The 14,494-nt window shown below is 48.5% G+C and overlaps 1 protein-coding gene across 4 annotated transcripts in view; it reads left to right on the top strand.

Annotated features, from left to right (window-relative positions):
• Doa (Darkener of apricot) overlaps nucleotides 1-14,494 on the top strand; it is a 34,185-nt gene that overhangs the window by 3,849 nt on the left and 15,842 nt on the right. Inside the window, exons 2-3 of one of the 4 annotated variants that reach the window (XM_070280750.1) lie at nucleotides 588-2,479; nucleotides 7,893-8,091. In XM_070280750.1, the coding sequence (XP_070136851.1) occupies nucleotides 843-2,479; nucleotides 7,893-8,091 (1,836 nt within the window). In that variant the 5' untranslated portion in view covers nucleotides 588-842. Of the gene's footprint in view, nucleotides 1-587; nucleotides 2,480-7,892; nucleotides 8,092-10,521; nucleotides 10,613-12,755; nucleotides 14,368-14,494 lie in introns of those variants that run through there. The other 3 variants (XM_017247567.3, XM_017247560.3, XM_017247568.3) reach the window with 3 other exon arrangements.

Below are 14,494 nucleotides of genomic sequence, written 5' to 3'. Positions count from 1 at the left end.
AGGCGGAGGCGCAGTCGCAGACACAGGCCCACCACCGACACTTTCTACAAACGTATTTCTTGCTCACCCATCGAATTGCATAAAGCCAAAGCCAAAGAGTCTTAACTGGTTGTGTTTTTGGGGGTCTTATCAATGAACTTGCCAGTGGCTAGTGGCCAATGTCCAGTTTCCAATGGCCAATTGGATTTGTGGCCCGGCTAAATCGCAGCCAAGGTTCAGGGTTATATTGGTGGCTAATTCAATTGTTGGCCTGCCACTGCCTCTGCGGTGCTGACAGGCGAAAATGAAATGCGGCCAGCAAGAAGTCGCACAACTGCTGCACCTGACTGATGGGGCGGGGAGGTGTTTCTCTGGGGCAATCGACTGGCCAAGTCATAAGCCATCGAGAACGTGTTAACTACACGCGTTCTGTCTAAATCAGCGGCTAAAAGGAAAGCAATTTGATAGTTTTGTACTGAAGCGAAGGCTGGCCAGCAGGCTGGTAGCATTAAATCGCGTAAAACTGGGTGTAGTTCAGCGACAGGCAGAGTGTGTGTGCACAGCATTGGCAATGAGAACCATATAATTAACGAATTCAAACACGGCAGCATTCAAATGATAACGATAAAGCTTGAGATAAGCGATCTTCGGAGTGCACGCGTTTTAAGTAAACGTTCACCAGTTTAAATTTCAACGCCAATTCTAACAAGATCACATACAGTAACTACAAGATACAAAAAAAAATAACAAAATCACCGCCTGAAGCAACATCTGAAATTACGAATAATTAACCAACAAGCGAGTTTATTTAACAACGAAATAAAAAATAAAAAATAAAAAACATAAAACAGAAAGCTAACAAAATGCCCGTCGTTGGACAACAATATGGAAGTGGCTTTCGGCCATACAGCTCCTTTCGAGTGCCGCGCGGCAGTTGTGGCTACAACAGTAGTGCCACAAGCAACAGCAACAACAACAGCAACACCAGTCAAGTGGGAGCTTCCGCTGCCGCCCAGCCCCTCAGCAGTAGTGGAGCCAACAGAGCTGTGGTGAAATCTGTGCCGGGGCGAAGCAACAACCCGGCAGTGGGATCCTCCTCTTCGTCCACAGCCTCGTCCTCGTCCTCGATCCACCAGCAGGGGGTACATGGAAGCCGCTTTGTGCGTCAGCAGCCCTGGAGAAGCAGCTACTGCAGCAGCAATCGCCACAAGCCTCAGACGGAGTCACACACCCACCAACATCCACAGCCGCATCAGCACCAGAGATTGGTCAACGGGGGCAGCGTTAAACCCCTGACCCCCAAGCTGATCCGTCGCATTGAAACCACCTGCTCCACAAACTCAAATCCCACAGTGCCCCCGAGGCACTGCAAGGCTAGGGCTCCAGCTCCGCCAACCAATCAGGCACCCCGTCCCGTGACCACACCGAGCACTGCCAGGAAACAGTATCAGCCGCAACAGATGGGCACTCCAACCAGCCAGAAGCGGACTCACCAGTCAACGGTGGCCAGTGCCGCCAAGGAGAACTACCCGGGCGCCCGCTTGAGCCAACGCTCCAGCAAGAACTACCCGGCCCCGCAGCCGCCGCTTCCAGCGCGCAGGCAGCCAGCCAACAATGATCTCATTAACGGAGGAGGAGGAGGCGGAGTGGCAGGCAAGGCCACTCCTCTGGCTCAGCGCCGGCAGTTGCCGGCCACGCCCAAGTTAAGTCTCAAGCAGCGCAACGGCGGAGAGGGGGCCGGTTGCAGTTCGACGGGCTCCAGTGACTCCCACGACTCGCCGCGTCTGAAGAAGGCCTTCTCGAACAAGTTCCCCCAGGGCCTGCCCTTCGAGGAGGAGTTCTACGGCCGCAACCGCTCCTACTCACAGTCCTCCAGCAACTATAGTTTCTACAGTTCCGTGGGCGCGCCCACCACTCCCCATGACGACGAGGACGATCGGGACGGAGACACAGAGGAGAACGGAACGCGCATCCGGGACGAGGACGATGAGTTCCAACGCAAACCGGCCACAGACGAGTCGCTCTACGTGGACTTTTCGAAACTGGTGCAAACACACCAGCAGCGGCAGTATGTGCCAGCTAGCTCCTGGATACGGGCCTCGCCTGGCGAGGACGAGTTGGTGCAGCTACGAAGCAAGCCTAGTCAGCTAACACCGGCCCAGCAGCGGAGGAGGAACAGCAAGTACGCCCGATCCATGCACGAGTATTTGTACAGCGATGACCTGGGAGAGGCATCCTCAACGAAGCACCGGCTCTCCGTGGTGGATGAGCCGGAGGACGGCTATTACAGCTATGCGGCTGGGACCCCTGAACCGCATCCCTCGCCTCCGCGAACGGACATCTATGTGGCAGCAGCCTCGTGGGCCCCCAAGCCGCTCTATCCCGACCGCGTGCTGTTGCCCCCATCGGACGGCAACAACAATCTCCAGATCCACCAGAAAACGCAACAGCAGCAGCGCCGTCGGACGGAGCTCTTGGGGTCCACGACGTGTGAGTATAAGTGAGTATCTCTTCAGTATGCGGAAACCGAACTCGAAACTGGAGCTCTAGCCTTGAGTGGCAGCTTCGTAGCTTGGATGCTGACTAAGCGTTCTGTCCGCACTTCATTTAAAGCCAGCACCACCTCCTTCTCCTTCTACTCCTCCTCCTCGATCTCCATCACATCAGTCCCAACTCAATCTCGTTCTCGATGATGTTTGTTTTTTGTTTTTATTTCATTTTTGTTTATATTTGTTGGCGTTGTGCCGCTACGATTCGGTTCAAGATCTCCGCCAAATTTGGTCAAGCACACCGCCCCTACTTGTGAGAGCCGCCGCCGAGCAGTGGTGTCCAACTTGGAGCGAGCTCCATTCGGCAACTCATTAGGCAACCCAAGCGCCGGGCTGGGTCGAATGCAAAGCTTTTAACGTTCTCCGATCTCGAGTGGAGGGGCGCACTTCATTTGGGTGCCCATTTTCCGTCCATTTGTTGACTTAAGGCCGCCCGAGAGTCTCAACCTCGTTGGGCACTTTCCCGTTGGGCAAGTGAGTTCTTCAAGAAGGCACTTAGGAACCAAAATGGTAGCTTCGATCAATTAACACATTAATTTGAGTTTAAAACTGCCATTTAAGCTTTGTTATTCCATATGACTCGGTCATAATCATATACCTGAGTATATAGCCCAGCCCATTATGTCAGCATCTGGACAAATGGAGTCCTCACTCTGTCCACACCTTGGTTGGCATGGTTTCTCTCTGTGATCTCCAAGGGAGGGGTCACCTTTTTGTTTCGTATTCGGTTGGCTTCTGTATTGTCGGGTTCGGGTTCATTTATCTGACGTTTATCACGATCGAAACAAACCGGACCTGTCTCCGCAGACCCATATACGATCATAATCGATGCTGCTACCTCCGCCGCCTAACTAAGCTGACACCGAAGCTTAGATCTTGAGCTTACAAATCTCGATCTCGATCGATTTCCGACAGCGCAAGGCAGGCCTAAGCGAAACATGAAGCCAACCAAACCCAAACAAACCAGACAATCGGAAAACAAAAGTGAATAATGGATGCAACTTTCAGCAGCACTGCCAAACGAAATGAATTTAATGTTTTTCATTGACTTCCTACAAGCAGTCAGCCGAAAGGTGATTGACTACGCAAAAATTAAACAAAATAAAAAATAAAAAATTAAAACAAATACAGGCAGTATCCGAAATAAAACAATGCAGTATCCGAGAGATCTTCTAGACTTGATTTAAAATTGCACACAAAATGTTTTCATCGCCGATGCCGCCGCCGCTTCCTTTTACGTATCCGATCGGGGCTGGCTCTTGGCATATTTAATTTGGCTTGTTGTTGATTTGAGTTCGCTAACTGTTGTTTGTTTTCGTTAACAGTAATGGCCGGCTAAAAAAATAGCCAGCAGGCCGGTGGGGGGAGGGTGGTTGGGTGAGCAGGGGCTGGGTACAATCTCGACGCAAATTTCATTACGTTCATTTAACCGAACGATCTCCCTCGTTGCCTGACTCAGACACTGGCGGGCAGCTTGAACCCGACATGACCGTCAGCTGTGAAAGGCGAGCCAAGTGACACTTCCTTCTCCGCCAGCCAGCCTCCAGTGGCAGCCAGCCCCGAAGCTCTTAAGCTGACGCACAAAGGCCTTTCCATTATTTGTTGTACTCATCTCACTTACTTGAAGTGCTTATTGATGTCTTGGATGGCTTGACTTGGCCTGGCTTGGCTTGGGCCAAGTCTTCTGTTTGCGCAGACGCAACCAACCAATGACCTTGCATTTGGCCAACGTCACCCCATCTCGTCACTTGGGCTCTCGCCCTCAATTCCAACCATTTGCCACCCAAATGGATTTGCATAATCCCGCAGCTGTGTTTGGGCTGCTAACATACTCAACCACTTAGTCATTCTTTGTTCATAATTTCAGCCTTTCTTTCATATTTTTATATACTATGGAGGGAGTATTTGTAACGGCACTTCTTTTGTCATTTAAGGCGCTCGATCAGACCCCCCACCCCACTATTCCACTACCCATACCCTTCAGGGTCTGGTTCAGCCAAAAAATCCGGTTTCTCATTATGGGGAATACTAGAAGACAGAGATATATGTTCAGTACTACTCTGCCTTCTGCCTTAATCAATGAGCAGCCAAAAAAAAACATACATATGGCTTAGAATCGAATAAAATATAAAGTCGGAGCTGGATTCCCTTGTCTCAGGTGTCACACAAGTATAAATAGGAAGCCAAGACAAATGGTCATTTGAATACCCGATTACCTAATGATTTGGAAATATTTAGCTTTAATAAACAATTATTCCGTATCGGGAGTCTTGGGAAGTCGAATTTAAATGACAAATTGGAGTTTAATAAGAGGGATCTGCCATTTCCGTATCAAACTACATATTTTTAAGAGAATTCTAGAATAGATTTATTAGACAACCCATGAACTATGAAAGCATAAGACCCTGAACCGTTTCTTGACACAGTTTGGGGTTTATTGATCCATAATTTTGGTTTATAGTTTTCGATTTGATAAACTGTCTATCAAAATGTTGAATATTTATTGAGCTGACAAACCATAAATAGATCACGAACCATGATATTCGTGAACCTTGAACCATCCCAGGCATTTCTTGGGCTATTCAACCGCTATGGGGTTTTTACTTTTTGTATTTTTTGTGTAAACGCATAACTTTAAATGACGCATAACTTCTGCAGTTCATTGGAAGCAAAAATTCGAATCCAATTGTTAACACTTTTTTTTTTAGTATATTTGTATATATTTTTATGGATATGGGCAGGTGAGGGAACGGGTATCTGGCGGAGGGCAGATCGCATATGTGCGCTACGCTTTGCTTAATGTATTTATGGCAATTTCAGGGTCAGCACAAAAAAGCTATACAACAAATAATACAAAATAATAATAAAAATGAAGAAAAATCTCTCGGGCCGCAACAAATGTTTGTCGGCAGTTGCAGGCACTGAGCTGAGCTGTTTGGTTGGTGGGTTTAAAGTGTCTCAGTCTCAATCTCAGTCTCAGCTGTGCTCTATGTAAATCATGGGAAAAAAACTGGTTTTCGAATGATTAATTTCATAATTCAATAACGCGACGAGAGCGTATAAGAAACTATTTTCATGGGCTCCATATACTTGGTAGTCTCCCCCAGTAAGAAGCATTCTCGAAATGTCACTTTAAAGAATTTGCAGCAGGTTATTGTTCTTAGCGGATGGGATTATCTGACTGGTTGGATCTTAACGCTTTATCGACCCAAAGGTATACAAATGGCCAGCCATTAAGGAAGTCGGTCAAGACACTGGGGCTTGTTGGCTCTTAATTGCGCAAAATTGGCCACCAGATTCGGTCAAGGTCGTCACAATCGCTCTAGGAAGTGCCTGTGTCCACATGTGCGAGGTGATAAGGCCAGAAATGGGATTGGCCTGGTCATAAAAGCCAACTCATCTGTGAGTCTGCTAAAAGTGGAGGCCAACAGAAAGCAATAAGTACATAGAACCCCTGGAGTGCCAGCCTCAAGGGCAGTCGGCTAAACATACATATGGGTGCGATTTCTCCATCCTTGGAAATATCAAGCACTTGCCAAATGTGAAGAACCCTTCTTGGGTGAGATTCCCGAATCTAATCTTGTTTCCCACAGACTGTCATAACTTGTCGAATTTCTGTGTGACAATAAAACAGTCAAATTGGAAAGATTGTCCAAAAACTCAAACTCAAACGATAATCGATTTCAACACCCTAGTCGGAATCGTAATAGCTACCGCAGTGTCGTAGTTTAGAGTATTATTTCTCCACCTGATATCTTATCGCGTATTCCCCCGCCAGTATCGGAATTTCTTCACTTGACAGCGACCGGCGGCGACCGAACCCTTTGTTTACCTTCCCCAGGCACAGGCAGAACCCCTTTTAGGTCAAAAGATATTATTATTTTATGAGGCTTTTATTAGTCAAGCTTTCGACCTGTCGTTCGTGCAGTGCCTTGAGTGAAATATTGAGCCAATTACCTTACACAACGCCGAACCGAAATGTTCCAAGCCAAATCGGGAAAGTATTGTGAACTTGCTTCATACACCCCCCACCAGGCTGTCAGAGTTCTGGATCTCGAATCTGAATCAACGAATCATTAATATCCAATTACAGTTTTGCCATAAAAGCTGGTCTAATTTGCACGCAGCGCGTCACAAATCATAAATCAAAATTTTGAATGAGCATGGCCAGCTACCAGTAAGCGGCTTTTCCGCAACAGACGCCAGTGCCAGTGCCAGTCAGAAAGATCAGAGTTTCTAGTTTTTTTGTTTTTTGGCCAAGAGGCTTTCCAGCCTACGACGGTGGAGCAGCAGCGTGTGCGCTCAAGTTGTTCAAGATTTTTGTTCAGATGTCTTGGATCTTGGAGTGCTGTGCGCAGGCGTTTCGGTTGAGCTTTTGTCATGTAGTTGGATAGAAATACACTCGGAACAGATAGATAGATAGATATATTCACGGTGCAGCTGTGTGCAAACGTACTTGTAGTCAAAGTCACTTTCAGCTTCGTTCGGTTCTGTGTTTCTCATAATTTGTGCCCAAATTTAGATGATTTTTGGGGGCCACGTGGGCGACCGACAGAGTTTTTCGTAATCTGGCTGGTTGGGTTGGCTAACCTGCCTTATTAGCATATGGTGGCTTGACTTCTTGGATCTTAATTCGGAACTCGGATATCCACTCTCCACTACATAGGTCAGTTATCTCTCGAACATCAGCTGATTCATGCCAAGATCGCTCTGCCACCCACCCGTAATCTTACGGAGCTCTGTCTGGGGTGGGTGTGGTGTGGTGTGGTGTGGCATAGTGGATGTAACATGAGCACGAACATGAGCTGCCCGCCGAGCTACCGATGTTATTGACACAGTTTCTGGCCTCGATCGGTGGGACTACTGGGCTGCTCTCGGTTAGGGTAATGCCGAGTACTGTCGCAGTATTGTGTCATTCCTCTCGGACCATGAAGTACTCTCAAAGGAATTTCGCCGAAGGTGGGCTGCTGCTACCAGATAGCCAGCCAGAGGTAGCTATCCGGCCATCCGGCCAAGTTGATTAACTTGATTGGTAACGCAAAACCGATTCGCCAACACACGTCTCGTTGATTTGCCGGCTGTGTAGAGTAGAGTAGAGTGTGTTGCCCGTTGCCTGGCTTAAGAATCCGGAGGCAAAGGCGAGCGTAGAGTGTAGAGCGTGGAACGTGGAACGGCTTAACGGCTGGGCAAGCTGCTAAGTAGCTAAGTAGCTTTCCATGTCGCCATGTCGTCCATGCGCTGGGCGTTGCTCCAAGGACGGCCATTCATCCAAGCCAGCTCTCGAGCTCTCTGGGTGCTGATGTTAGGTAATAATTCTCGAGCGTGCCATTAACTAATTAGCGATCACCTTTCTCTCATTTGCAGTTTCGATGACAGCATCTCATCCCGCCGACGCAAGGAGCGGTCGAAGCGATCGCACCGCAAGTCGCCAGCCTCGAGCCGGCGCCAGCACAAGAACCGCTACAGGGACGAGACCTCCCACTCGAGCTCCCGTCGCCGGCACCGCGACCGGGCCAAGGACGAACGCGACAGCGGACGCAACAATCGTCAGTCGCAAACTAAGGTAAAAACTTTTCATTTTAAACCACAACCCCACACATAGCAAACAAAGTGAAAAATTATAGGAAGGGCAATGAAAAAAATCGGTAAAAAAAATATATATATGTATATATAATAGTATAGCAACTAAAAACAGAATTTATAAACAAATGTAGTGATAAAGAAAGCCCCTAAACAAATGCCGAAAGCAAAACAAAATGGTAAATGAACAAAATTAAGCACCGAACTTACAGATCAATGCATTTTCAGTTACATAGTTGCCTCTTTGTACCCTTGTAGTGCTTTGCCAAAATCTCTGCCGACTAATTGATCAATTAATTCAGTTCAGTATAAGACTATAATACTATAGTACTCTTGAGTACCATCTTCCCCCGCTATGCTGTTCTTCAAGCGATATCTGGAAAAGTCACAGCAGGTGGCCGAGCACTTTGAGAACTCACAGATCCCGTGCTACATCAAAATGCGTGACCTGCCGGCGCCAAAGGTGGTCGATCACTGTCGCGATCTGATCTTGGCCAGCTGCCCACTGCGCTTTATGCAATACACCGAGGACTGGATAGTGGTCGAGTACTTTGCGGATCACGACAGTGATTATCTAGTAAGCGTGTCTGCCGGCTAGGCCTCTATGTTATCAGAATACCTGTTGACTAACCCAACCAATCGCTCTCGATAGCCAATCAGTGGAGTGATCAGAGAGCTATCTTCGCTCTCCTTTCCTTCACTATGGCTATCTTCTTCGTTGAATGCTTATCTATGTGGCAGCGTGCTAAATTTGTCATTAGATGTGTCTCGGTGTATGGTTTTGGGGTCCTACAGTGGATATGTTAAAGTGCATTCCCAGTATGATACGGAATATTTAGAACTCCAGTAGTCAGTCTATGTGGACTTCAAGGGCCCAACCACTTAAAATCTTAAGTTGTATCAGTCCCGTGATAAGATAGCATAAAAAGTAGAGCAAAGTTATGAGATATGTTGGAAGGAAACAGAACTCTATAATATAAGAACCTTAAGAAATATTTCAGATCCCAGTAGTTTTTAATTTCATAATCAATTAGCCATGACCTTCTCTACAATAAATTTCACAGTTTTCTTAATTAATCAACCATGAACCCTCTTTATAGACAGATACACTTGACAGACAACCGCTTATTAGCATAAATTTCGTTGAGATAAAAATTAATAAAAACCTAGACAGTGAATGAAAAGCGAAAATACAGCCATCCAAGTCGTAAAAATATTAAATAGAGCTGTTAAACAACTACACTTGCCATTTTGCAGTGGAAAGCTCTTAATTAAGCAAGATCTTTATAGTTCCCGTCCACTGTCGAGGGGTTGGGCTCTCGTCTCCTCCCCGCTCATCTAGCCTTCCCGCTGTCCTAGTTATTTTCGTGTTCAATTGATCATTTGACATTAACTGGTGGACGGGCGATGGACGAGACGTTGCTCCGAGATGTGATGAGATAGTGCTGTTGCGACTGCCGCCTGCTCCTCGCCAGCTTTGCTGCCAGTTGCCCAGGCCGTTGTCGCCAATTAAGTGGGCTGAGCAACGCGCATAGTGTTTCCCGATCGTCATCGTTAGGGTTAGCCCGCCAAGATTCAGTTCTTTCGCCAGTTGGAGCAACGGCTCAACATCCAGAATGCGGCGGCTAAAAACGGCTGTGACCTGGATCATCTGGAACCGGACGAGGAGGAGGATGAGGAGCGGGTGGCCGTCACCCGGTGCCTGCTGATGAAGCGGCAGCGCAACCACTTTGATCTGGTGGCCCTCTGCGATCTGCCGGTGGACAAGTATGAGGGCGACAACTGGATCGTCGAGGAGTACTTTGTGGATCACACCGATGACTACTTAGTGAGTCGGCCGATGCTGAGGCATAGATTTCAGGGTTTGGCGGTTGAGAGATAAGGTTTATGATTAAGTTTGCATGATTATTGTGCTGTTTATCATCCAATTCATAATATTAATAATTTATTTAAAGCCCTACCCTATAAAACATATTCTAGATGTCTAAGAGTGCTAATATTTTGCCCCAAACTATACACACACTGGCTGAGTCTAGACCCTAGTCTCTCCCATCTCCCATTTGTGTGAAATCTTTCTCCTGCCTCCTGATAACTGAGAGCTGCCATGACTCGGGGGGATTCCCTCTCAGTGCTACCCGCGCATGCTCTGTTCTTCCCCATTCGCCCCAAGGCTGCCTCACAGCTGATGCTGCCTCCCGACGAGTACACTTGTATCCGTAGGATGCGCGCGCATCTTGTAGATACTTGTGTTGGGCCGTGTGTTTGGCCATTCGCTCTAAACTGTATGCGCCTTGCGCCATTGGAAAATTATAAAAATACACTCTTGCCTCTCCGGAACCGAGCACTTTCTCGGTTGCTGAGAATTTTCAGTTTTTAGGAAACTGAAACTGAAACAGAAACAGATTGAAATCTTCGTTTGTTGGCTGTGTGTCGGCTGCCACTGCTCCAATAAAAGCCATATACCTATATATCGCCTTCGTCGTCGTCGTCTTCGTCGTGTAACGGTACTGCGGATCATCTGCCCCCCAAAACTCTCCGGGCGGAGGGACTCCCTCTCGAGATCTCTAGAGACCCCATCTCTAAACATCTCGCTCGTCGTCGTCGTCTCCTTTCGCGCATTTGTTTATCGATGTGTGTGTGTGTATCTGTGTGTGCGTTTGTTTTCTCAACGTTTTCGGCATATTATTATTTTATTTTTTTTTCTACCGAATAGAAACAATATATTCAGAGGTGCATACACGGCGTATGAGCAATATAAGAACGCAGTTTACACCGCAAGGAAGGTGAAAATCTAGGTGGAACAGGTCGAGGGATTTTAAACAATTGCGGTGGGCAACGTGACATAATCAAGCCGTCAGAGAACGAAACCCAAAAAACTTAAGAACATTTAAGTGTTTTAAAAATAAAATCGGAAGCAGCAGCAGCACAGCGTGTCAAGAAAAACGAATTAGAAAAAGAAAACATCAAACAAAAAACAGAAAAACCAACCCAGTGTTTTAAAAAAGTGCGCGATATAGGCATCAGACATCAGTTCATCGTTCATCGAGAGGTGTGCGAACCGAATTTGTTTAAACAAAGTAGTGATCCTCTTGGATCGAGTAGCAAACTGTTTTATTGACCCCCCCGGGAACTAGACGTAGTCCAGCTGGGATACATCCCAAAAGCTGATAGTGAACTTTGCACTCTTCCCATCAAGTTTGCAATTAGCCAGACGAGAGAGATACTTATAATAGAGTCATCGCCGGCGGAGTAGCACCCCGGAGGAGAGCCGGAGGAGCCAGAGGCTGTGGCGGCGAAGAAGACAACGCAGCGACCAAGAAAATCAAAACAAAAACTCAAAACTAACAAACGCAGCACAACAGCAATTGGAGCACACAAAGACACAACTATACACACAAAACTATTGTACATACATACATATACACACTATAGAGGTATATATAGAGCGGATTATTCATCAGGCCTGCTGCTGCCACATCATCATCATGATGATCATGCTGATTATGCCGCCGCCGCCTCTGGTTTGCCTCCAATCTCCTCCTGCAATCCTCCACTTTCCGCTTAGCTGGCCTGGCGTCTTTTTCTATAATTTTCGAAAGCTATTTTGGTACGGCTTGCATTTATATTTAGTGGCCACAACAAACCTATGGCGAAAAATTCAAGCCACAAACTACAAACTTGTACATAATACAATTTTTGGCCATATGACGGCTGGTGATGCCAGCCAAAATAAAGTCAACTGGGGTGGAAAACTTGTGTAGTTTTTCCATCGCCCCGGTACAGTGAAAGCTCACCCGAGACCAGCCAGACAGGAGATCGGGAGATGAAATTAATGGAAAACCGAAGTGTATTTAAGATGCAATTAGCTCGCTTGGCAATTAATAAGAAATCAGAGATCATAGTTGAGAAATAATGAAAAATCGACTTATGAAATAGCTGTGTGTGGTGGCCAATGTGAGGTCTCACTGTACTGGGGGGGCACCAGCGTCACACGGACACTGGGTTGTTGTGTGTACTAGGTAGAAATGCCCGGCTGCGCCAATTTGCGTGCGTCGTCTTTTGGTTTTTCTATTTTCTTTAAAAATAAAAACAGATTTCGAACTGGGAGGGATTCTAGAACGAAGGAGGAGGGTGGCCAGTATAGTAGTGGGAGGAGGATGAACCCCACCGAGATATCACACATCAGACAGATGATTTCTCCAGCGGGGATATGCATATAATGGGGGATCTGGGGCAAGGTGCAGATCTTAGGGGGAGGGAATCTTTCGGCAATATATAAATGGGATTGTATTGTTCTTTCTGGCGATCAATGAGCTCATTGCCTGTTTACGATCTGTAACTTGTATATGTGCCCTGCTCTATATACGGCTAAGGTATATGTACATACATATGTACCTTATAGAGATGCCTTATACTTTGAATATGTGTGGGCGCCAAAGGAAAAGTCTATTGACGACCATTTGGGTTAATCAGTAAGTCAAGTCGGCGAGGCAGTTGCCAAAATGCCAATGAGACATTGACATTGAGCGTGCGATCGAACCGATTGGACCCGAATCCGATTGGATCCGGTCCGATGGCGCAGGTTTCCTTTGCCACCAGTTCTGGCAGCCTCGCGAGTCTCACCCAGCCCGTCAAACCCAACGCAATTCGAGGGAACGACCAGTGCACGATTAGATAACCCATTGCCTTTTTCCCCCTTGGGATCCATATCCAGAAAAAAAACCATTATCCAGAGAGTGAGTGAGGGGAGAGATCACAGATCACGGAAGAGATCATGTCCAACGAACTCAGTGAACTCATTGCCCTTGGCTGTCCGGACCTGGGCGCCCAGAAGCCAGTAGAGTTGATCCTGAACACGGAACGACGTCTCAGCATCAAGCAGATGACGGCCACGGATCTGGCCAGTCTCCGGGCGGCGGCGGCCGCCGAGGCGGAGGCTAGGGCTCGGATGCAGGCGGAGGCGGAAGCCCGGGCCATAGCTCAGGAACAGGTGCGTATGGCCCGCGAGGCTGAGGCCAAGGCCAGAGCACGAGCTGCCCTCGAGGTGCAGGCGCAGTTGCAGCGCGTCATGGAGAGTGAAAAGCGACGTCAGGAGCAAGAGCAGAAGCAGAACCTCGAAGATCAGGAGGATGAGGATGAGGAGGATGAAGAGCCGGAACCCAAGGGCTCCTTGCCTTCGAATTCAGCGCCTCGCGAACGCATCACCTCGCTGCCCAACATCCTGGACGACGCCATGGAGATGCACTTGCTCAGCGTTTCACAGCCCAAGGCCGAATCCAAGGATGAGTCCTCGCCAGAGAAGAGCCGCTCTCACATAGCCGATTCCATCGAGCTTTTGCGAATGCAGCGCGCGGCCCGGGATGCCCGCTCCCACAATCGTAGCCGGGAACGGTCCATTTCACCGGCCGGACGTAACCGCGAGCGCAGTGCTGCTCCCGATCGCCTTCAAAGCTCGGCCAGCATGAGCAGCTTGGATTCCGCGAGCATCAGTGTCTCGGCTTCCGTCAGCAAGGCGGCTAGTCGACGCGGAAGCACCTCCAGTGCCACGGGAGTGGAGCCCCCACCGCCACCGGCTTCTCTGACTTCCAAGTTTCCACTCTCCAAGACGGTTTCGGCCCCGAACATGATGAACCGGCGAAAGAGCAGCCTCACATCCATGTTTCCGGGTCCTTCGCCGTTGGTGGCTCCCGAACCATCGCTCCACACCAATCCCAACGCCCTGCCACCGGACGAGGAGCATCTGCACAGGCGCCAGGAGGACGGCTACCGCGAGATACCCAGTGGGAAGATGGTCCACCGCACTAAGACACCCCCGCCAGTGGGCTCCAATCTGGGAGTGAGTCTAAAGCGAGTGCAAGCTCCCAGTGGCTCGATCCAAATCAAGCCCAAGGAGTCGCCCATGCTGGGCGTGGTGCTCCGCAAGGTGGAGAAGAAGACGGTGCCGCAGAAGAGCATCCTGGACGACGACAAGCCGCTGTACCACTTCTCTATAGTGCGCAGCGACCACAAGGAGCACGTGCCCGCCCAGAAGCCCAAACCGAAGCCCGCACCTCCGGCAGCCAAGCCCAGTCCTGGCGGCATTCTAACCGGACCCCAGGTCATCCGTAATGCCCAGCCAAGGCAGCCTGTGCCGGTGAAACCGCAGCGCCCACAGCCCGGAGTGCCCATCACCATCACCAAGATCGAGGGCGACAAGATAATCATCATCAAGAAGATAGTGGTGCCGAAGAATAGTAAGATACCGGAGCAGTATCTGCAGGTTGGTCGTCCACGCCCACGTCCACGTCCTCGTCCTGTTGGTGATCGTTCAGGTGTCTGGTGTTTGTTGGTGTCTCCTCCTTCGTCCTGTATGTCCTTTGTTCGAAATCTGTTCCTATAGAATCTAC

This window comes from Drosophila bipectinata, chromosome 3R (genome assembly GCF_030179905.1).
Source record: "Drosophila bipectinata strain 14024-0381.07 chromosome 3R, DbipHiC1v2, whole genome shotgun sequence".
Classification (NCBI taxonomy): Eukaryota; Metazoa; Arthropoda; class Insecta; order Diptera; family Drosophilidae; genus Drosophila; species Drosophila bipectinata.
The sequence above is the reverse complement of the archived record's forward strand: the minus strand, read 5'-3'. Positions and strand labels throughout refer to the sequence as shown.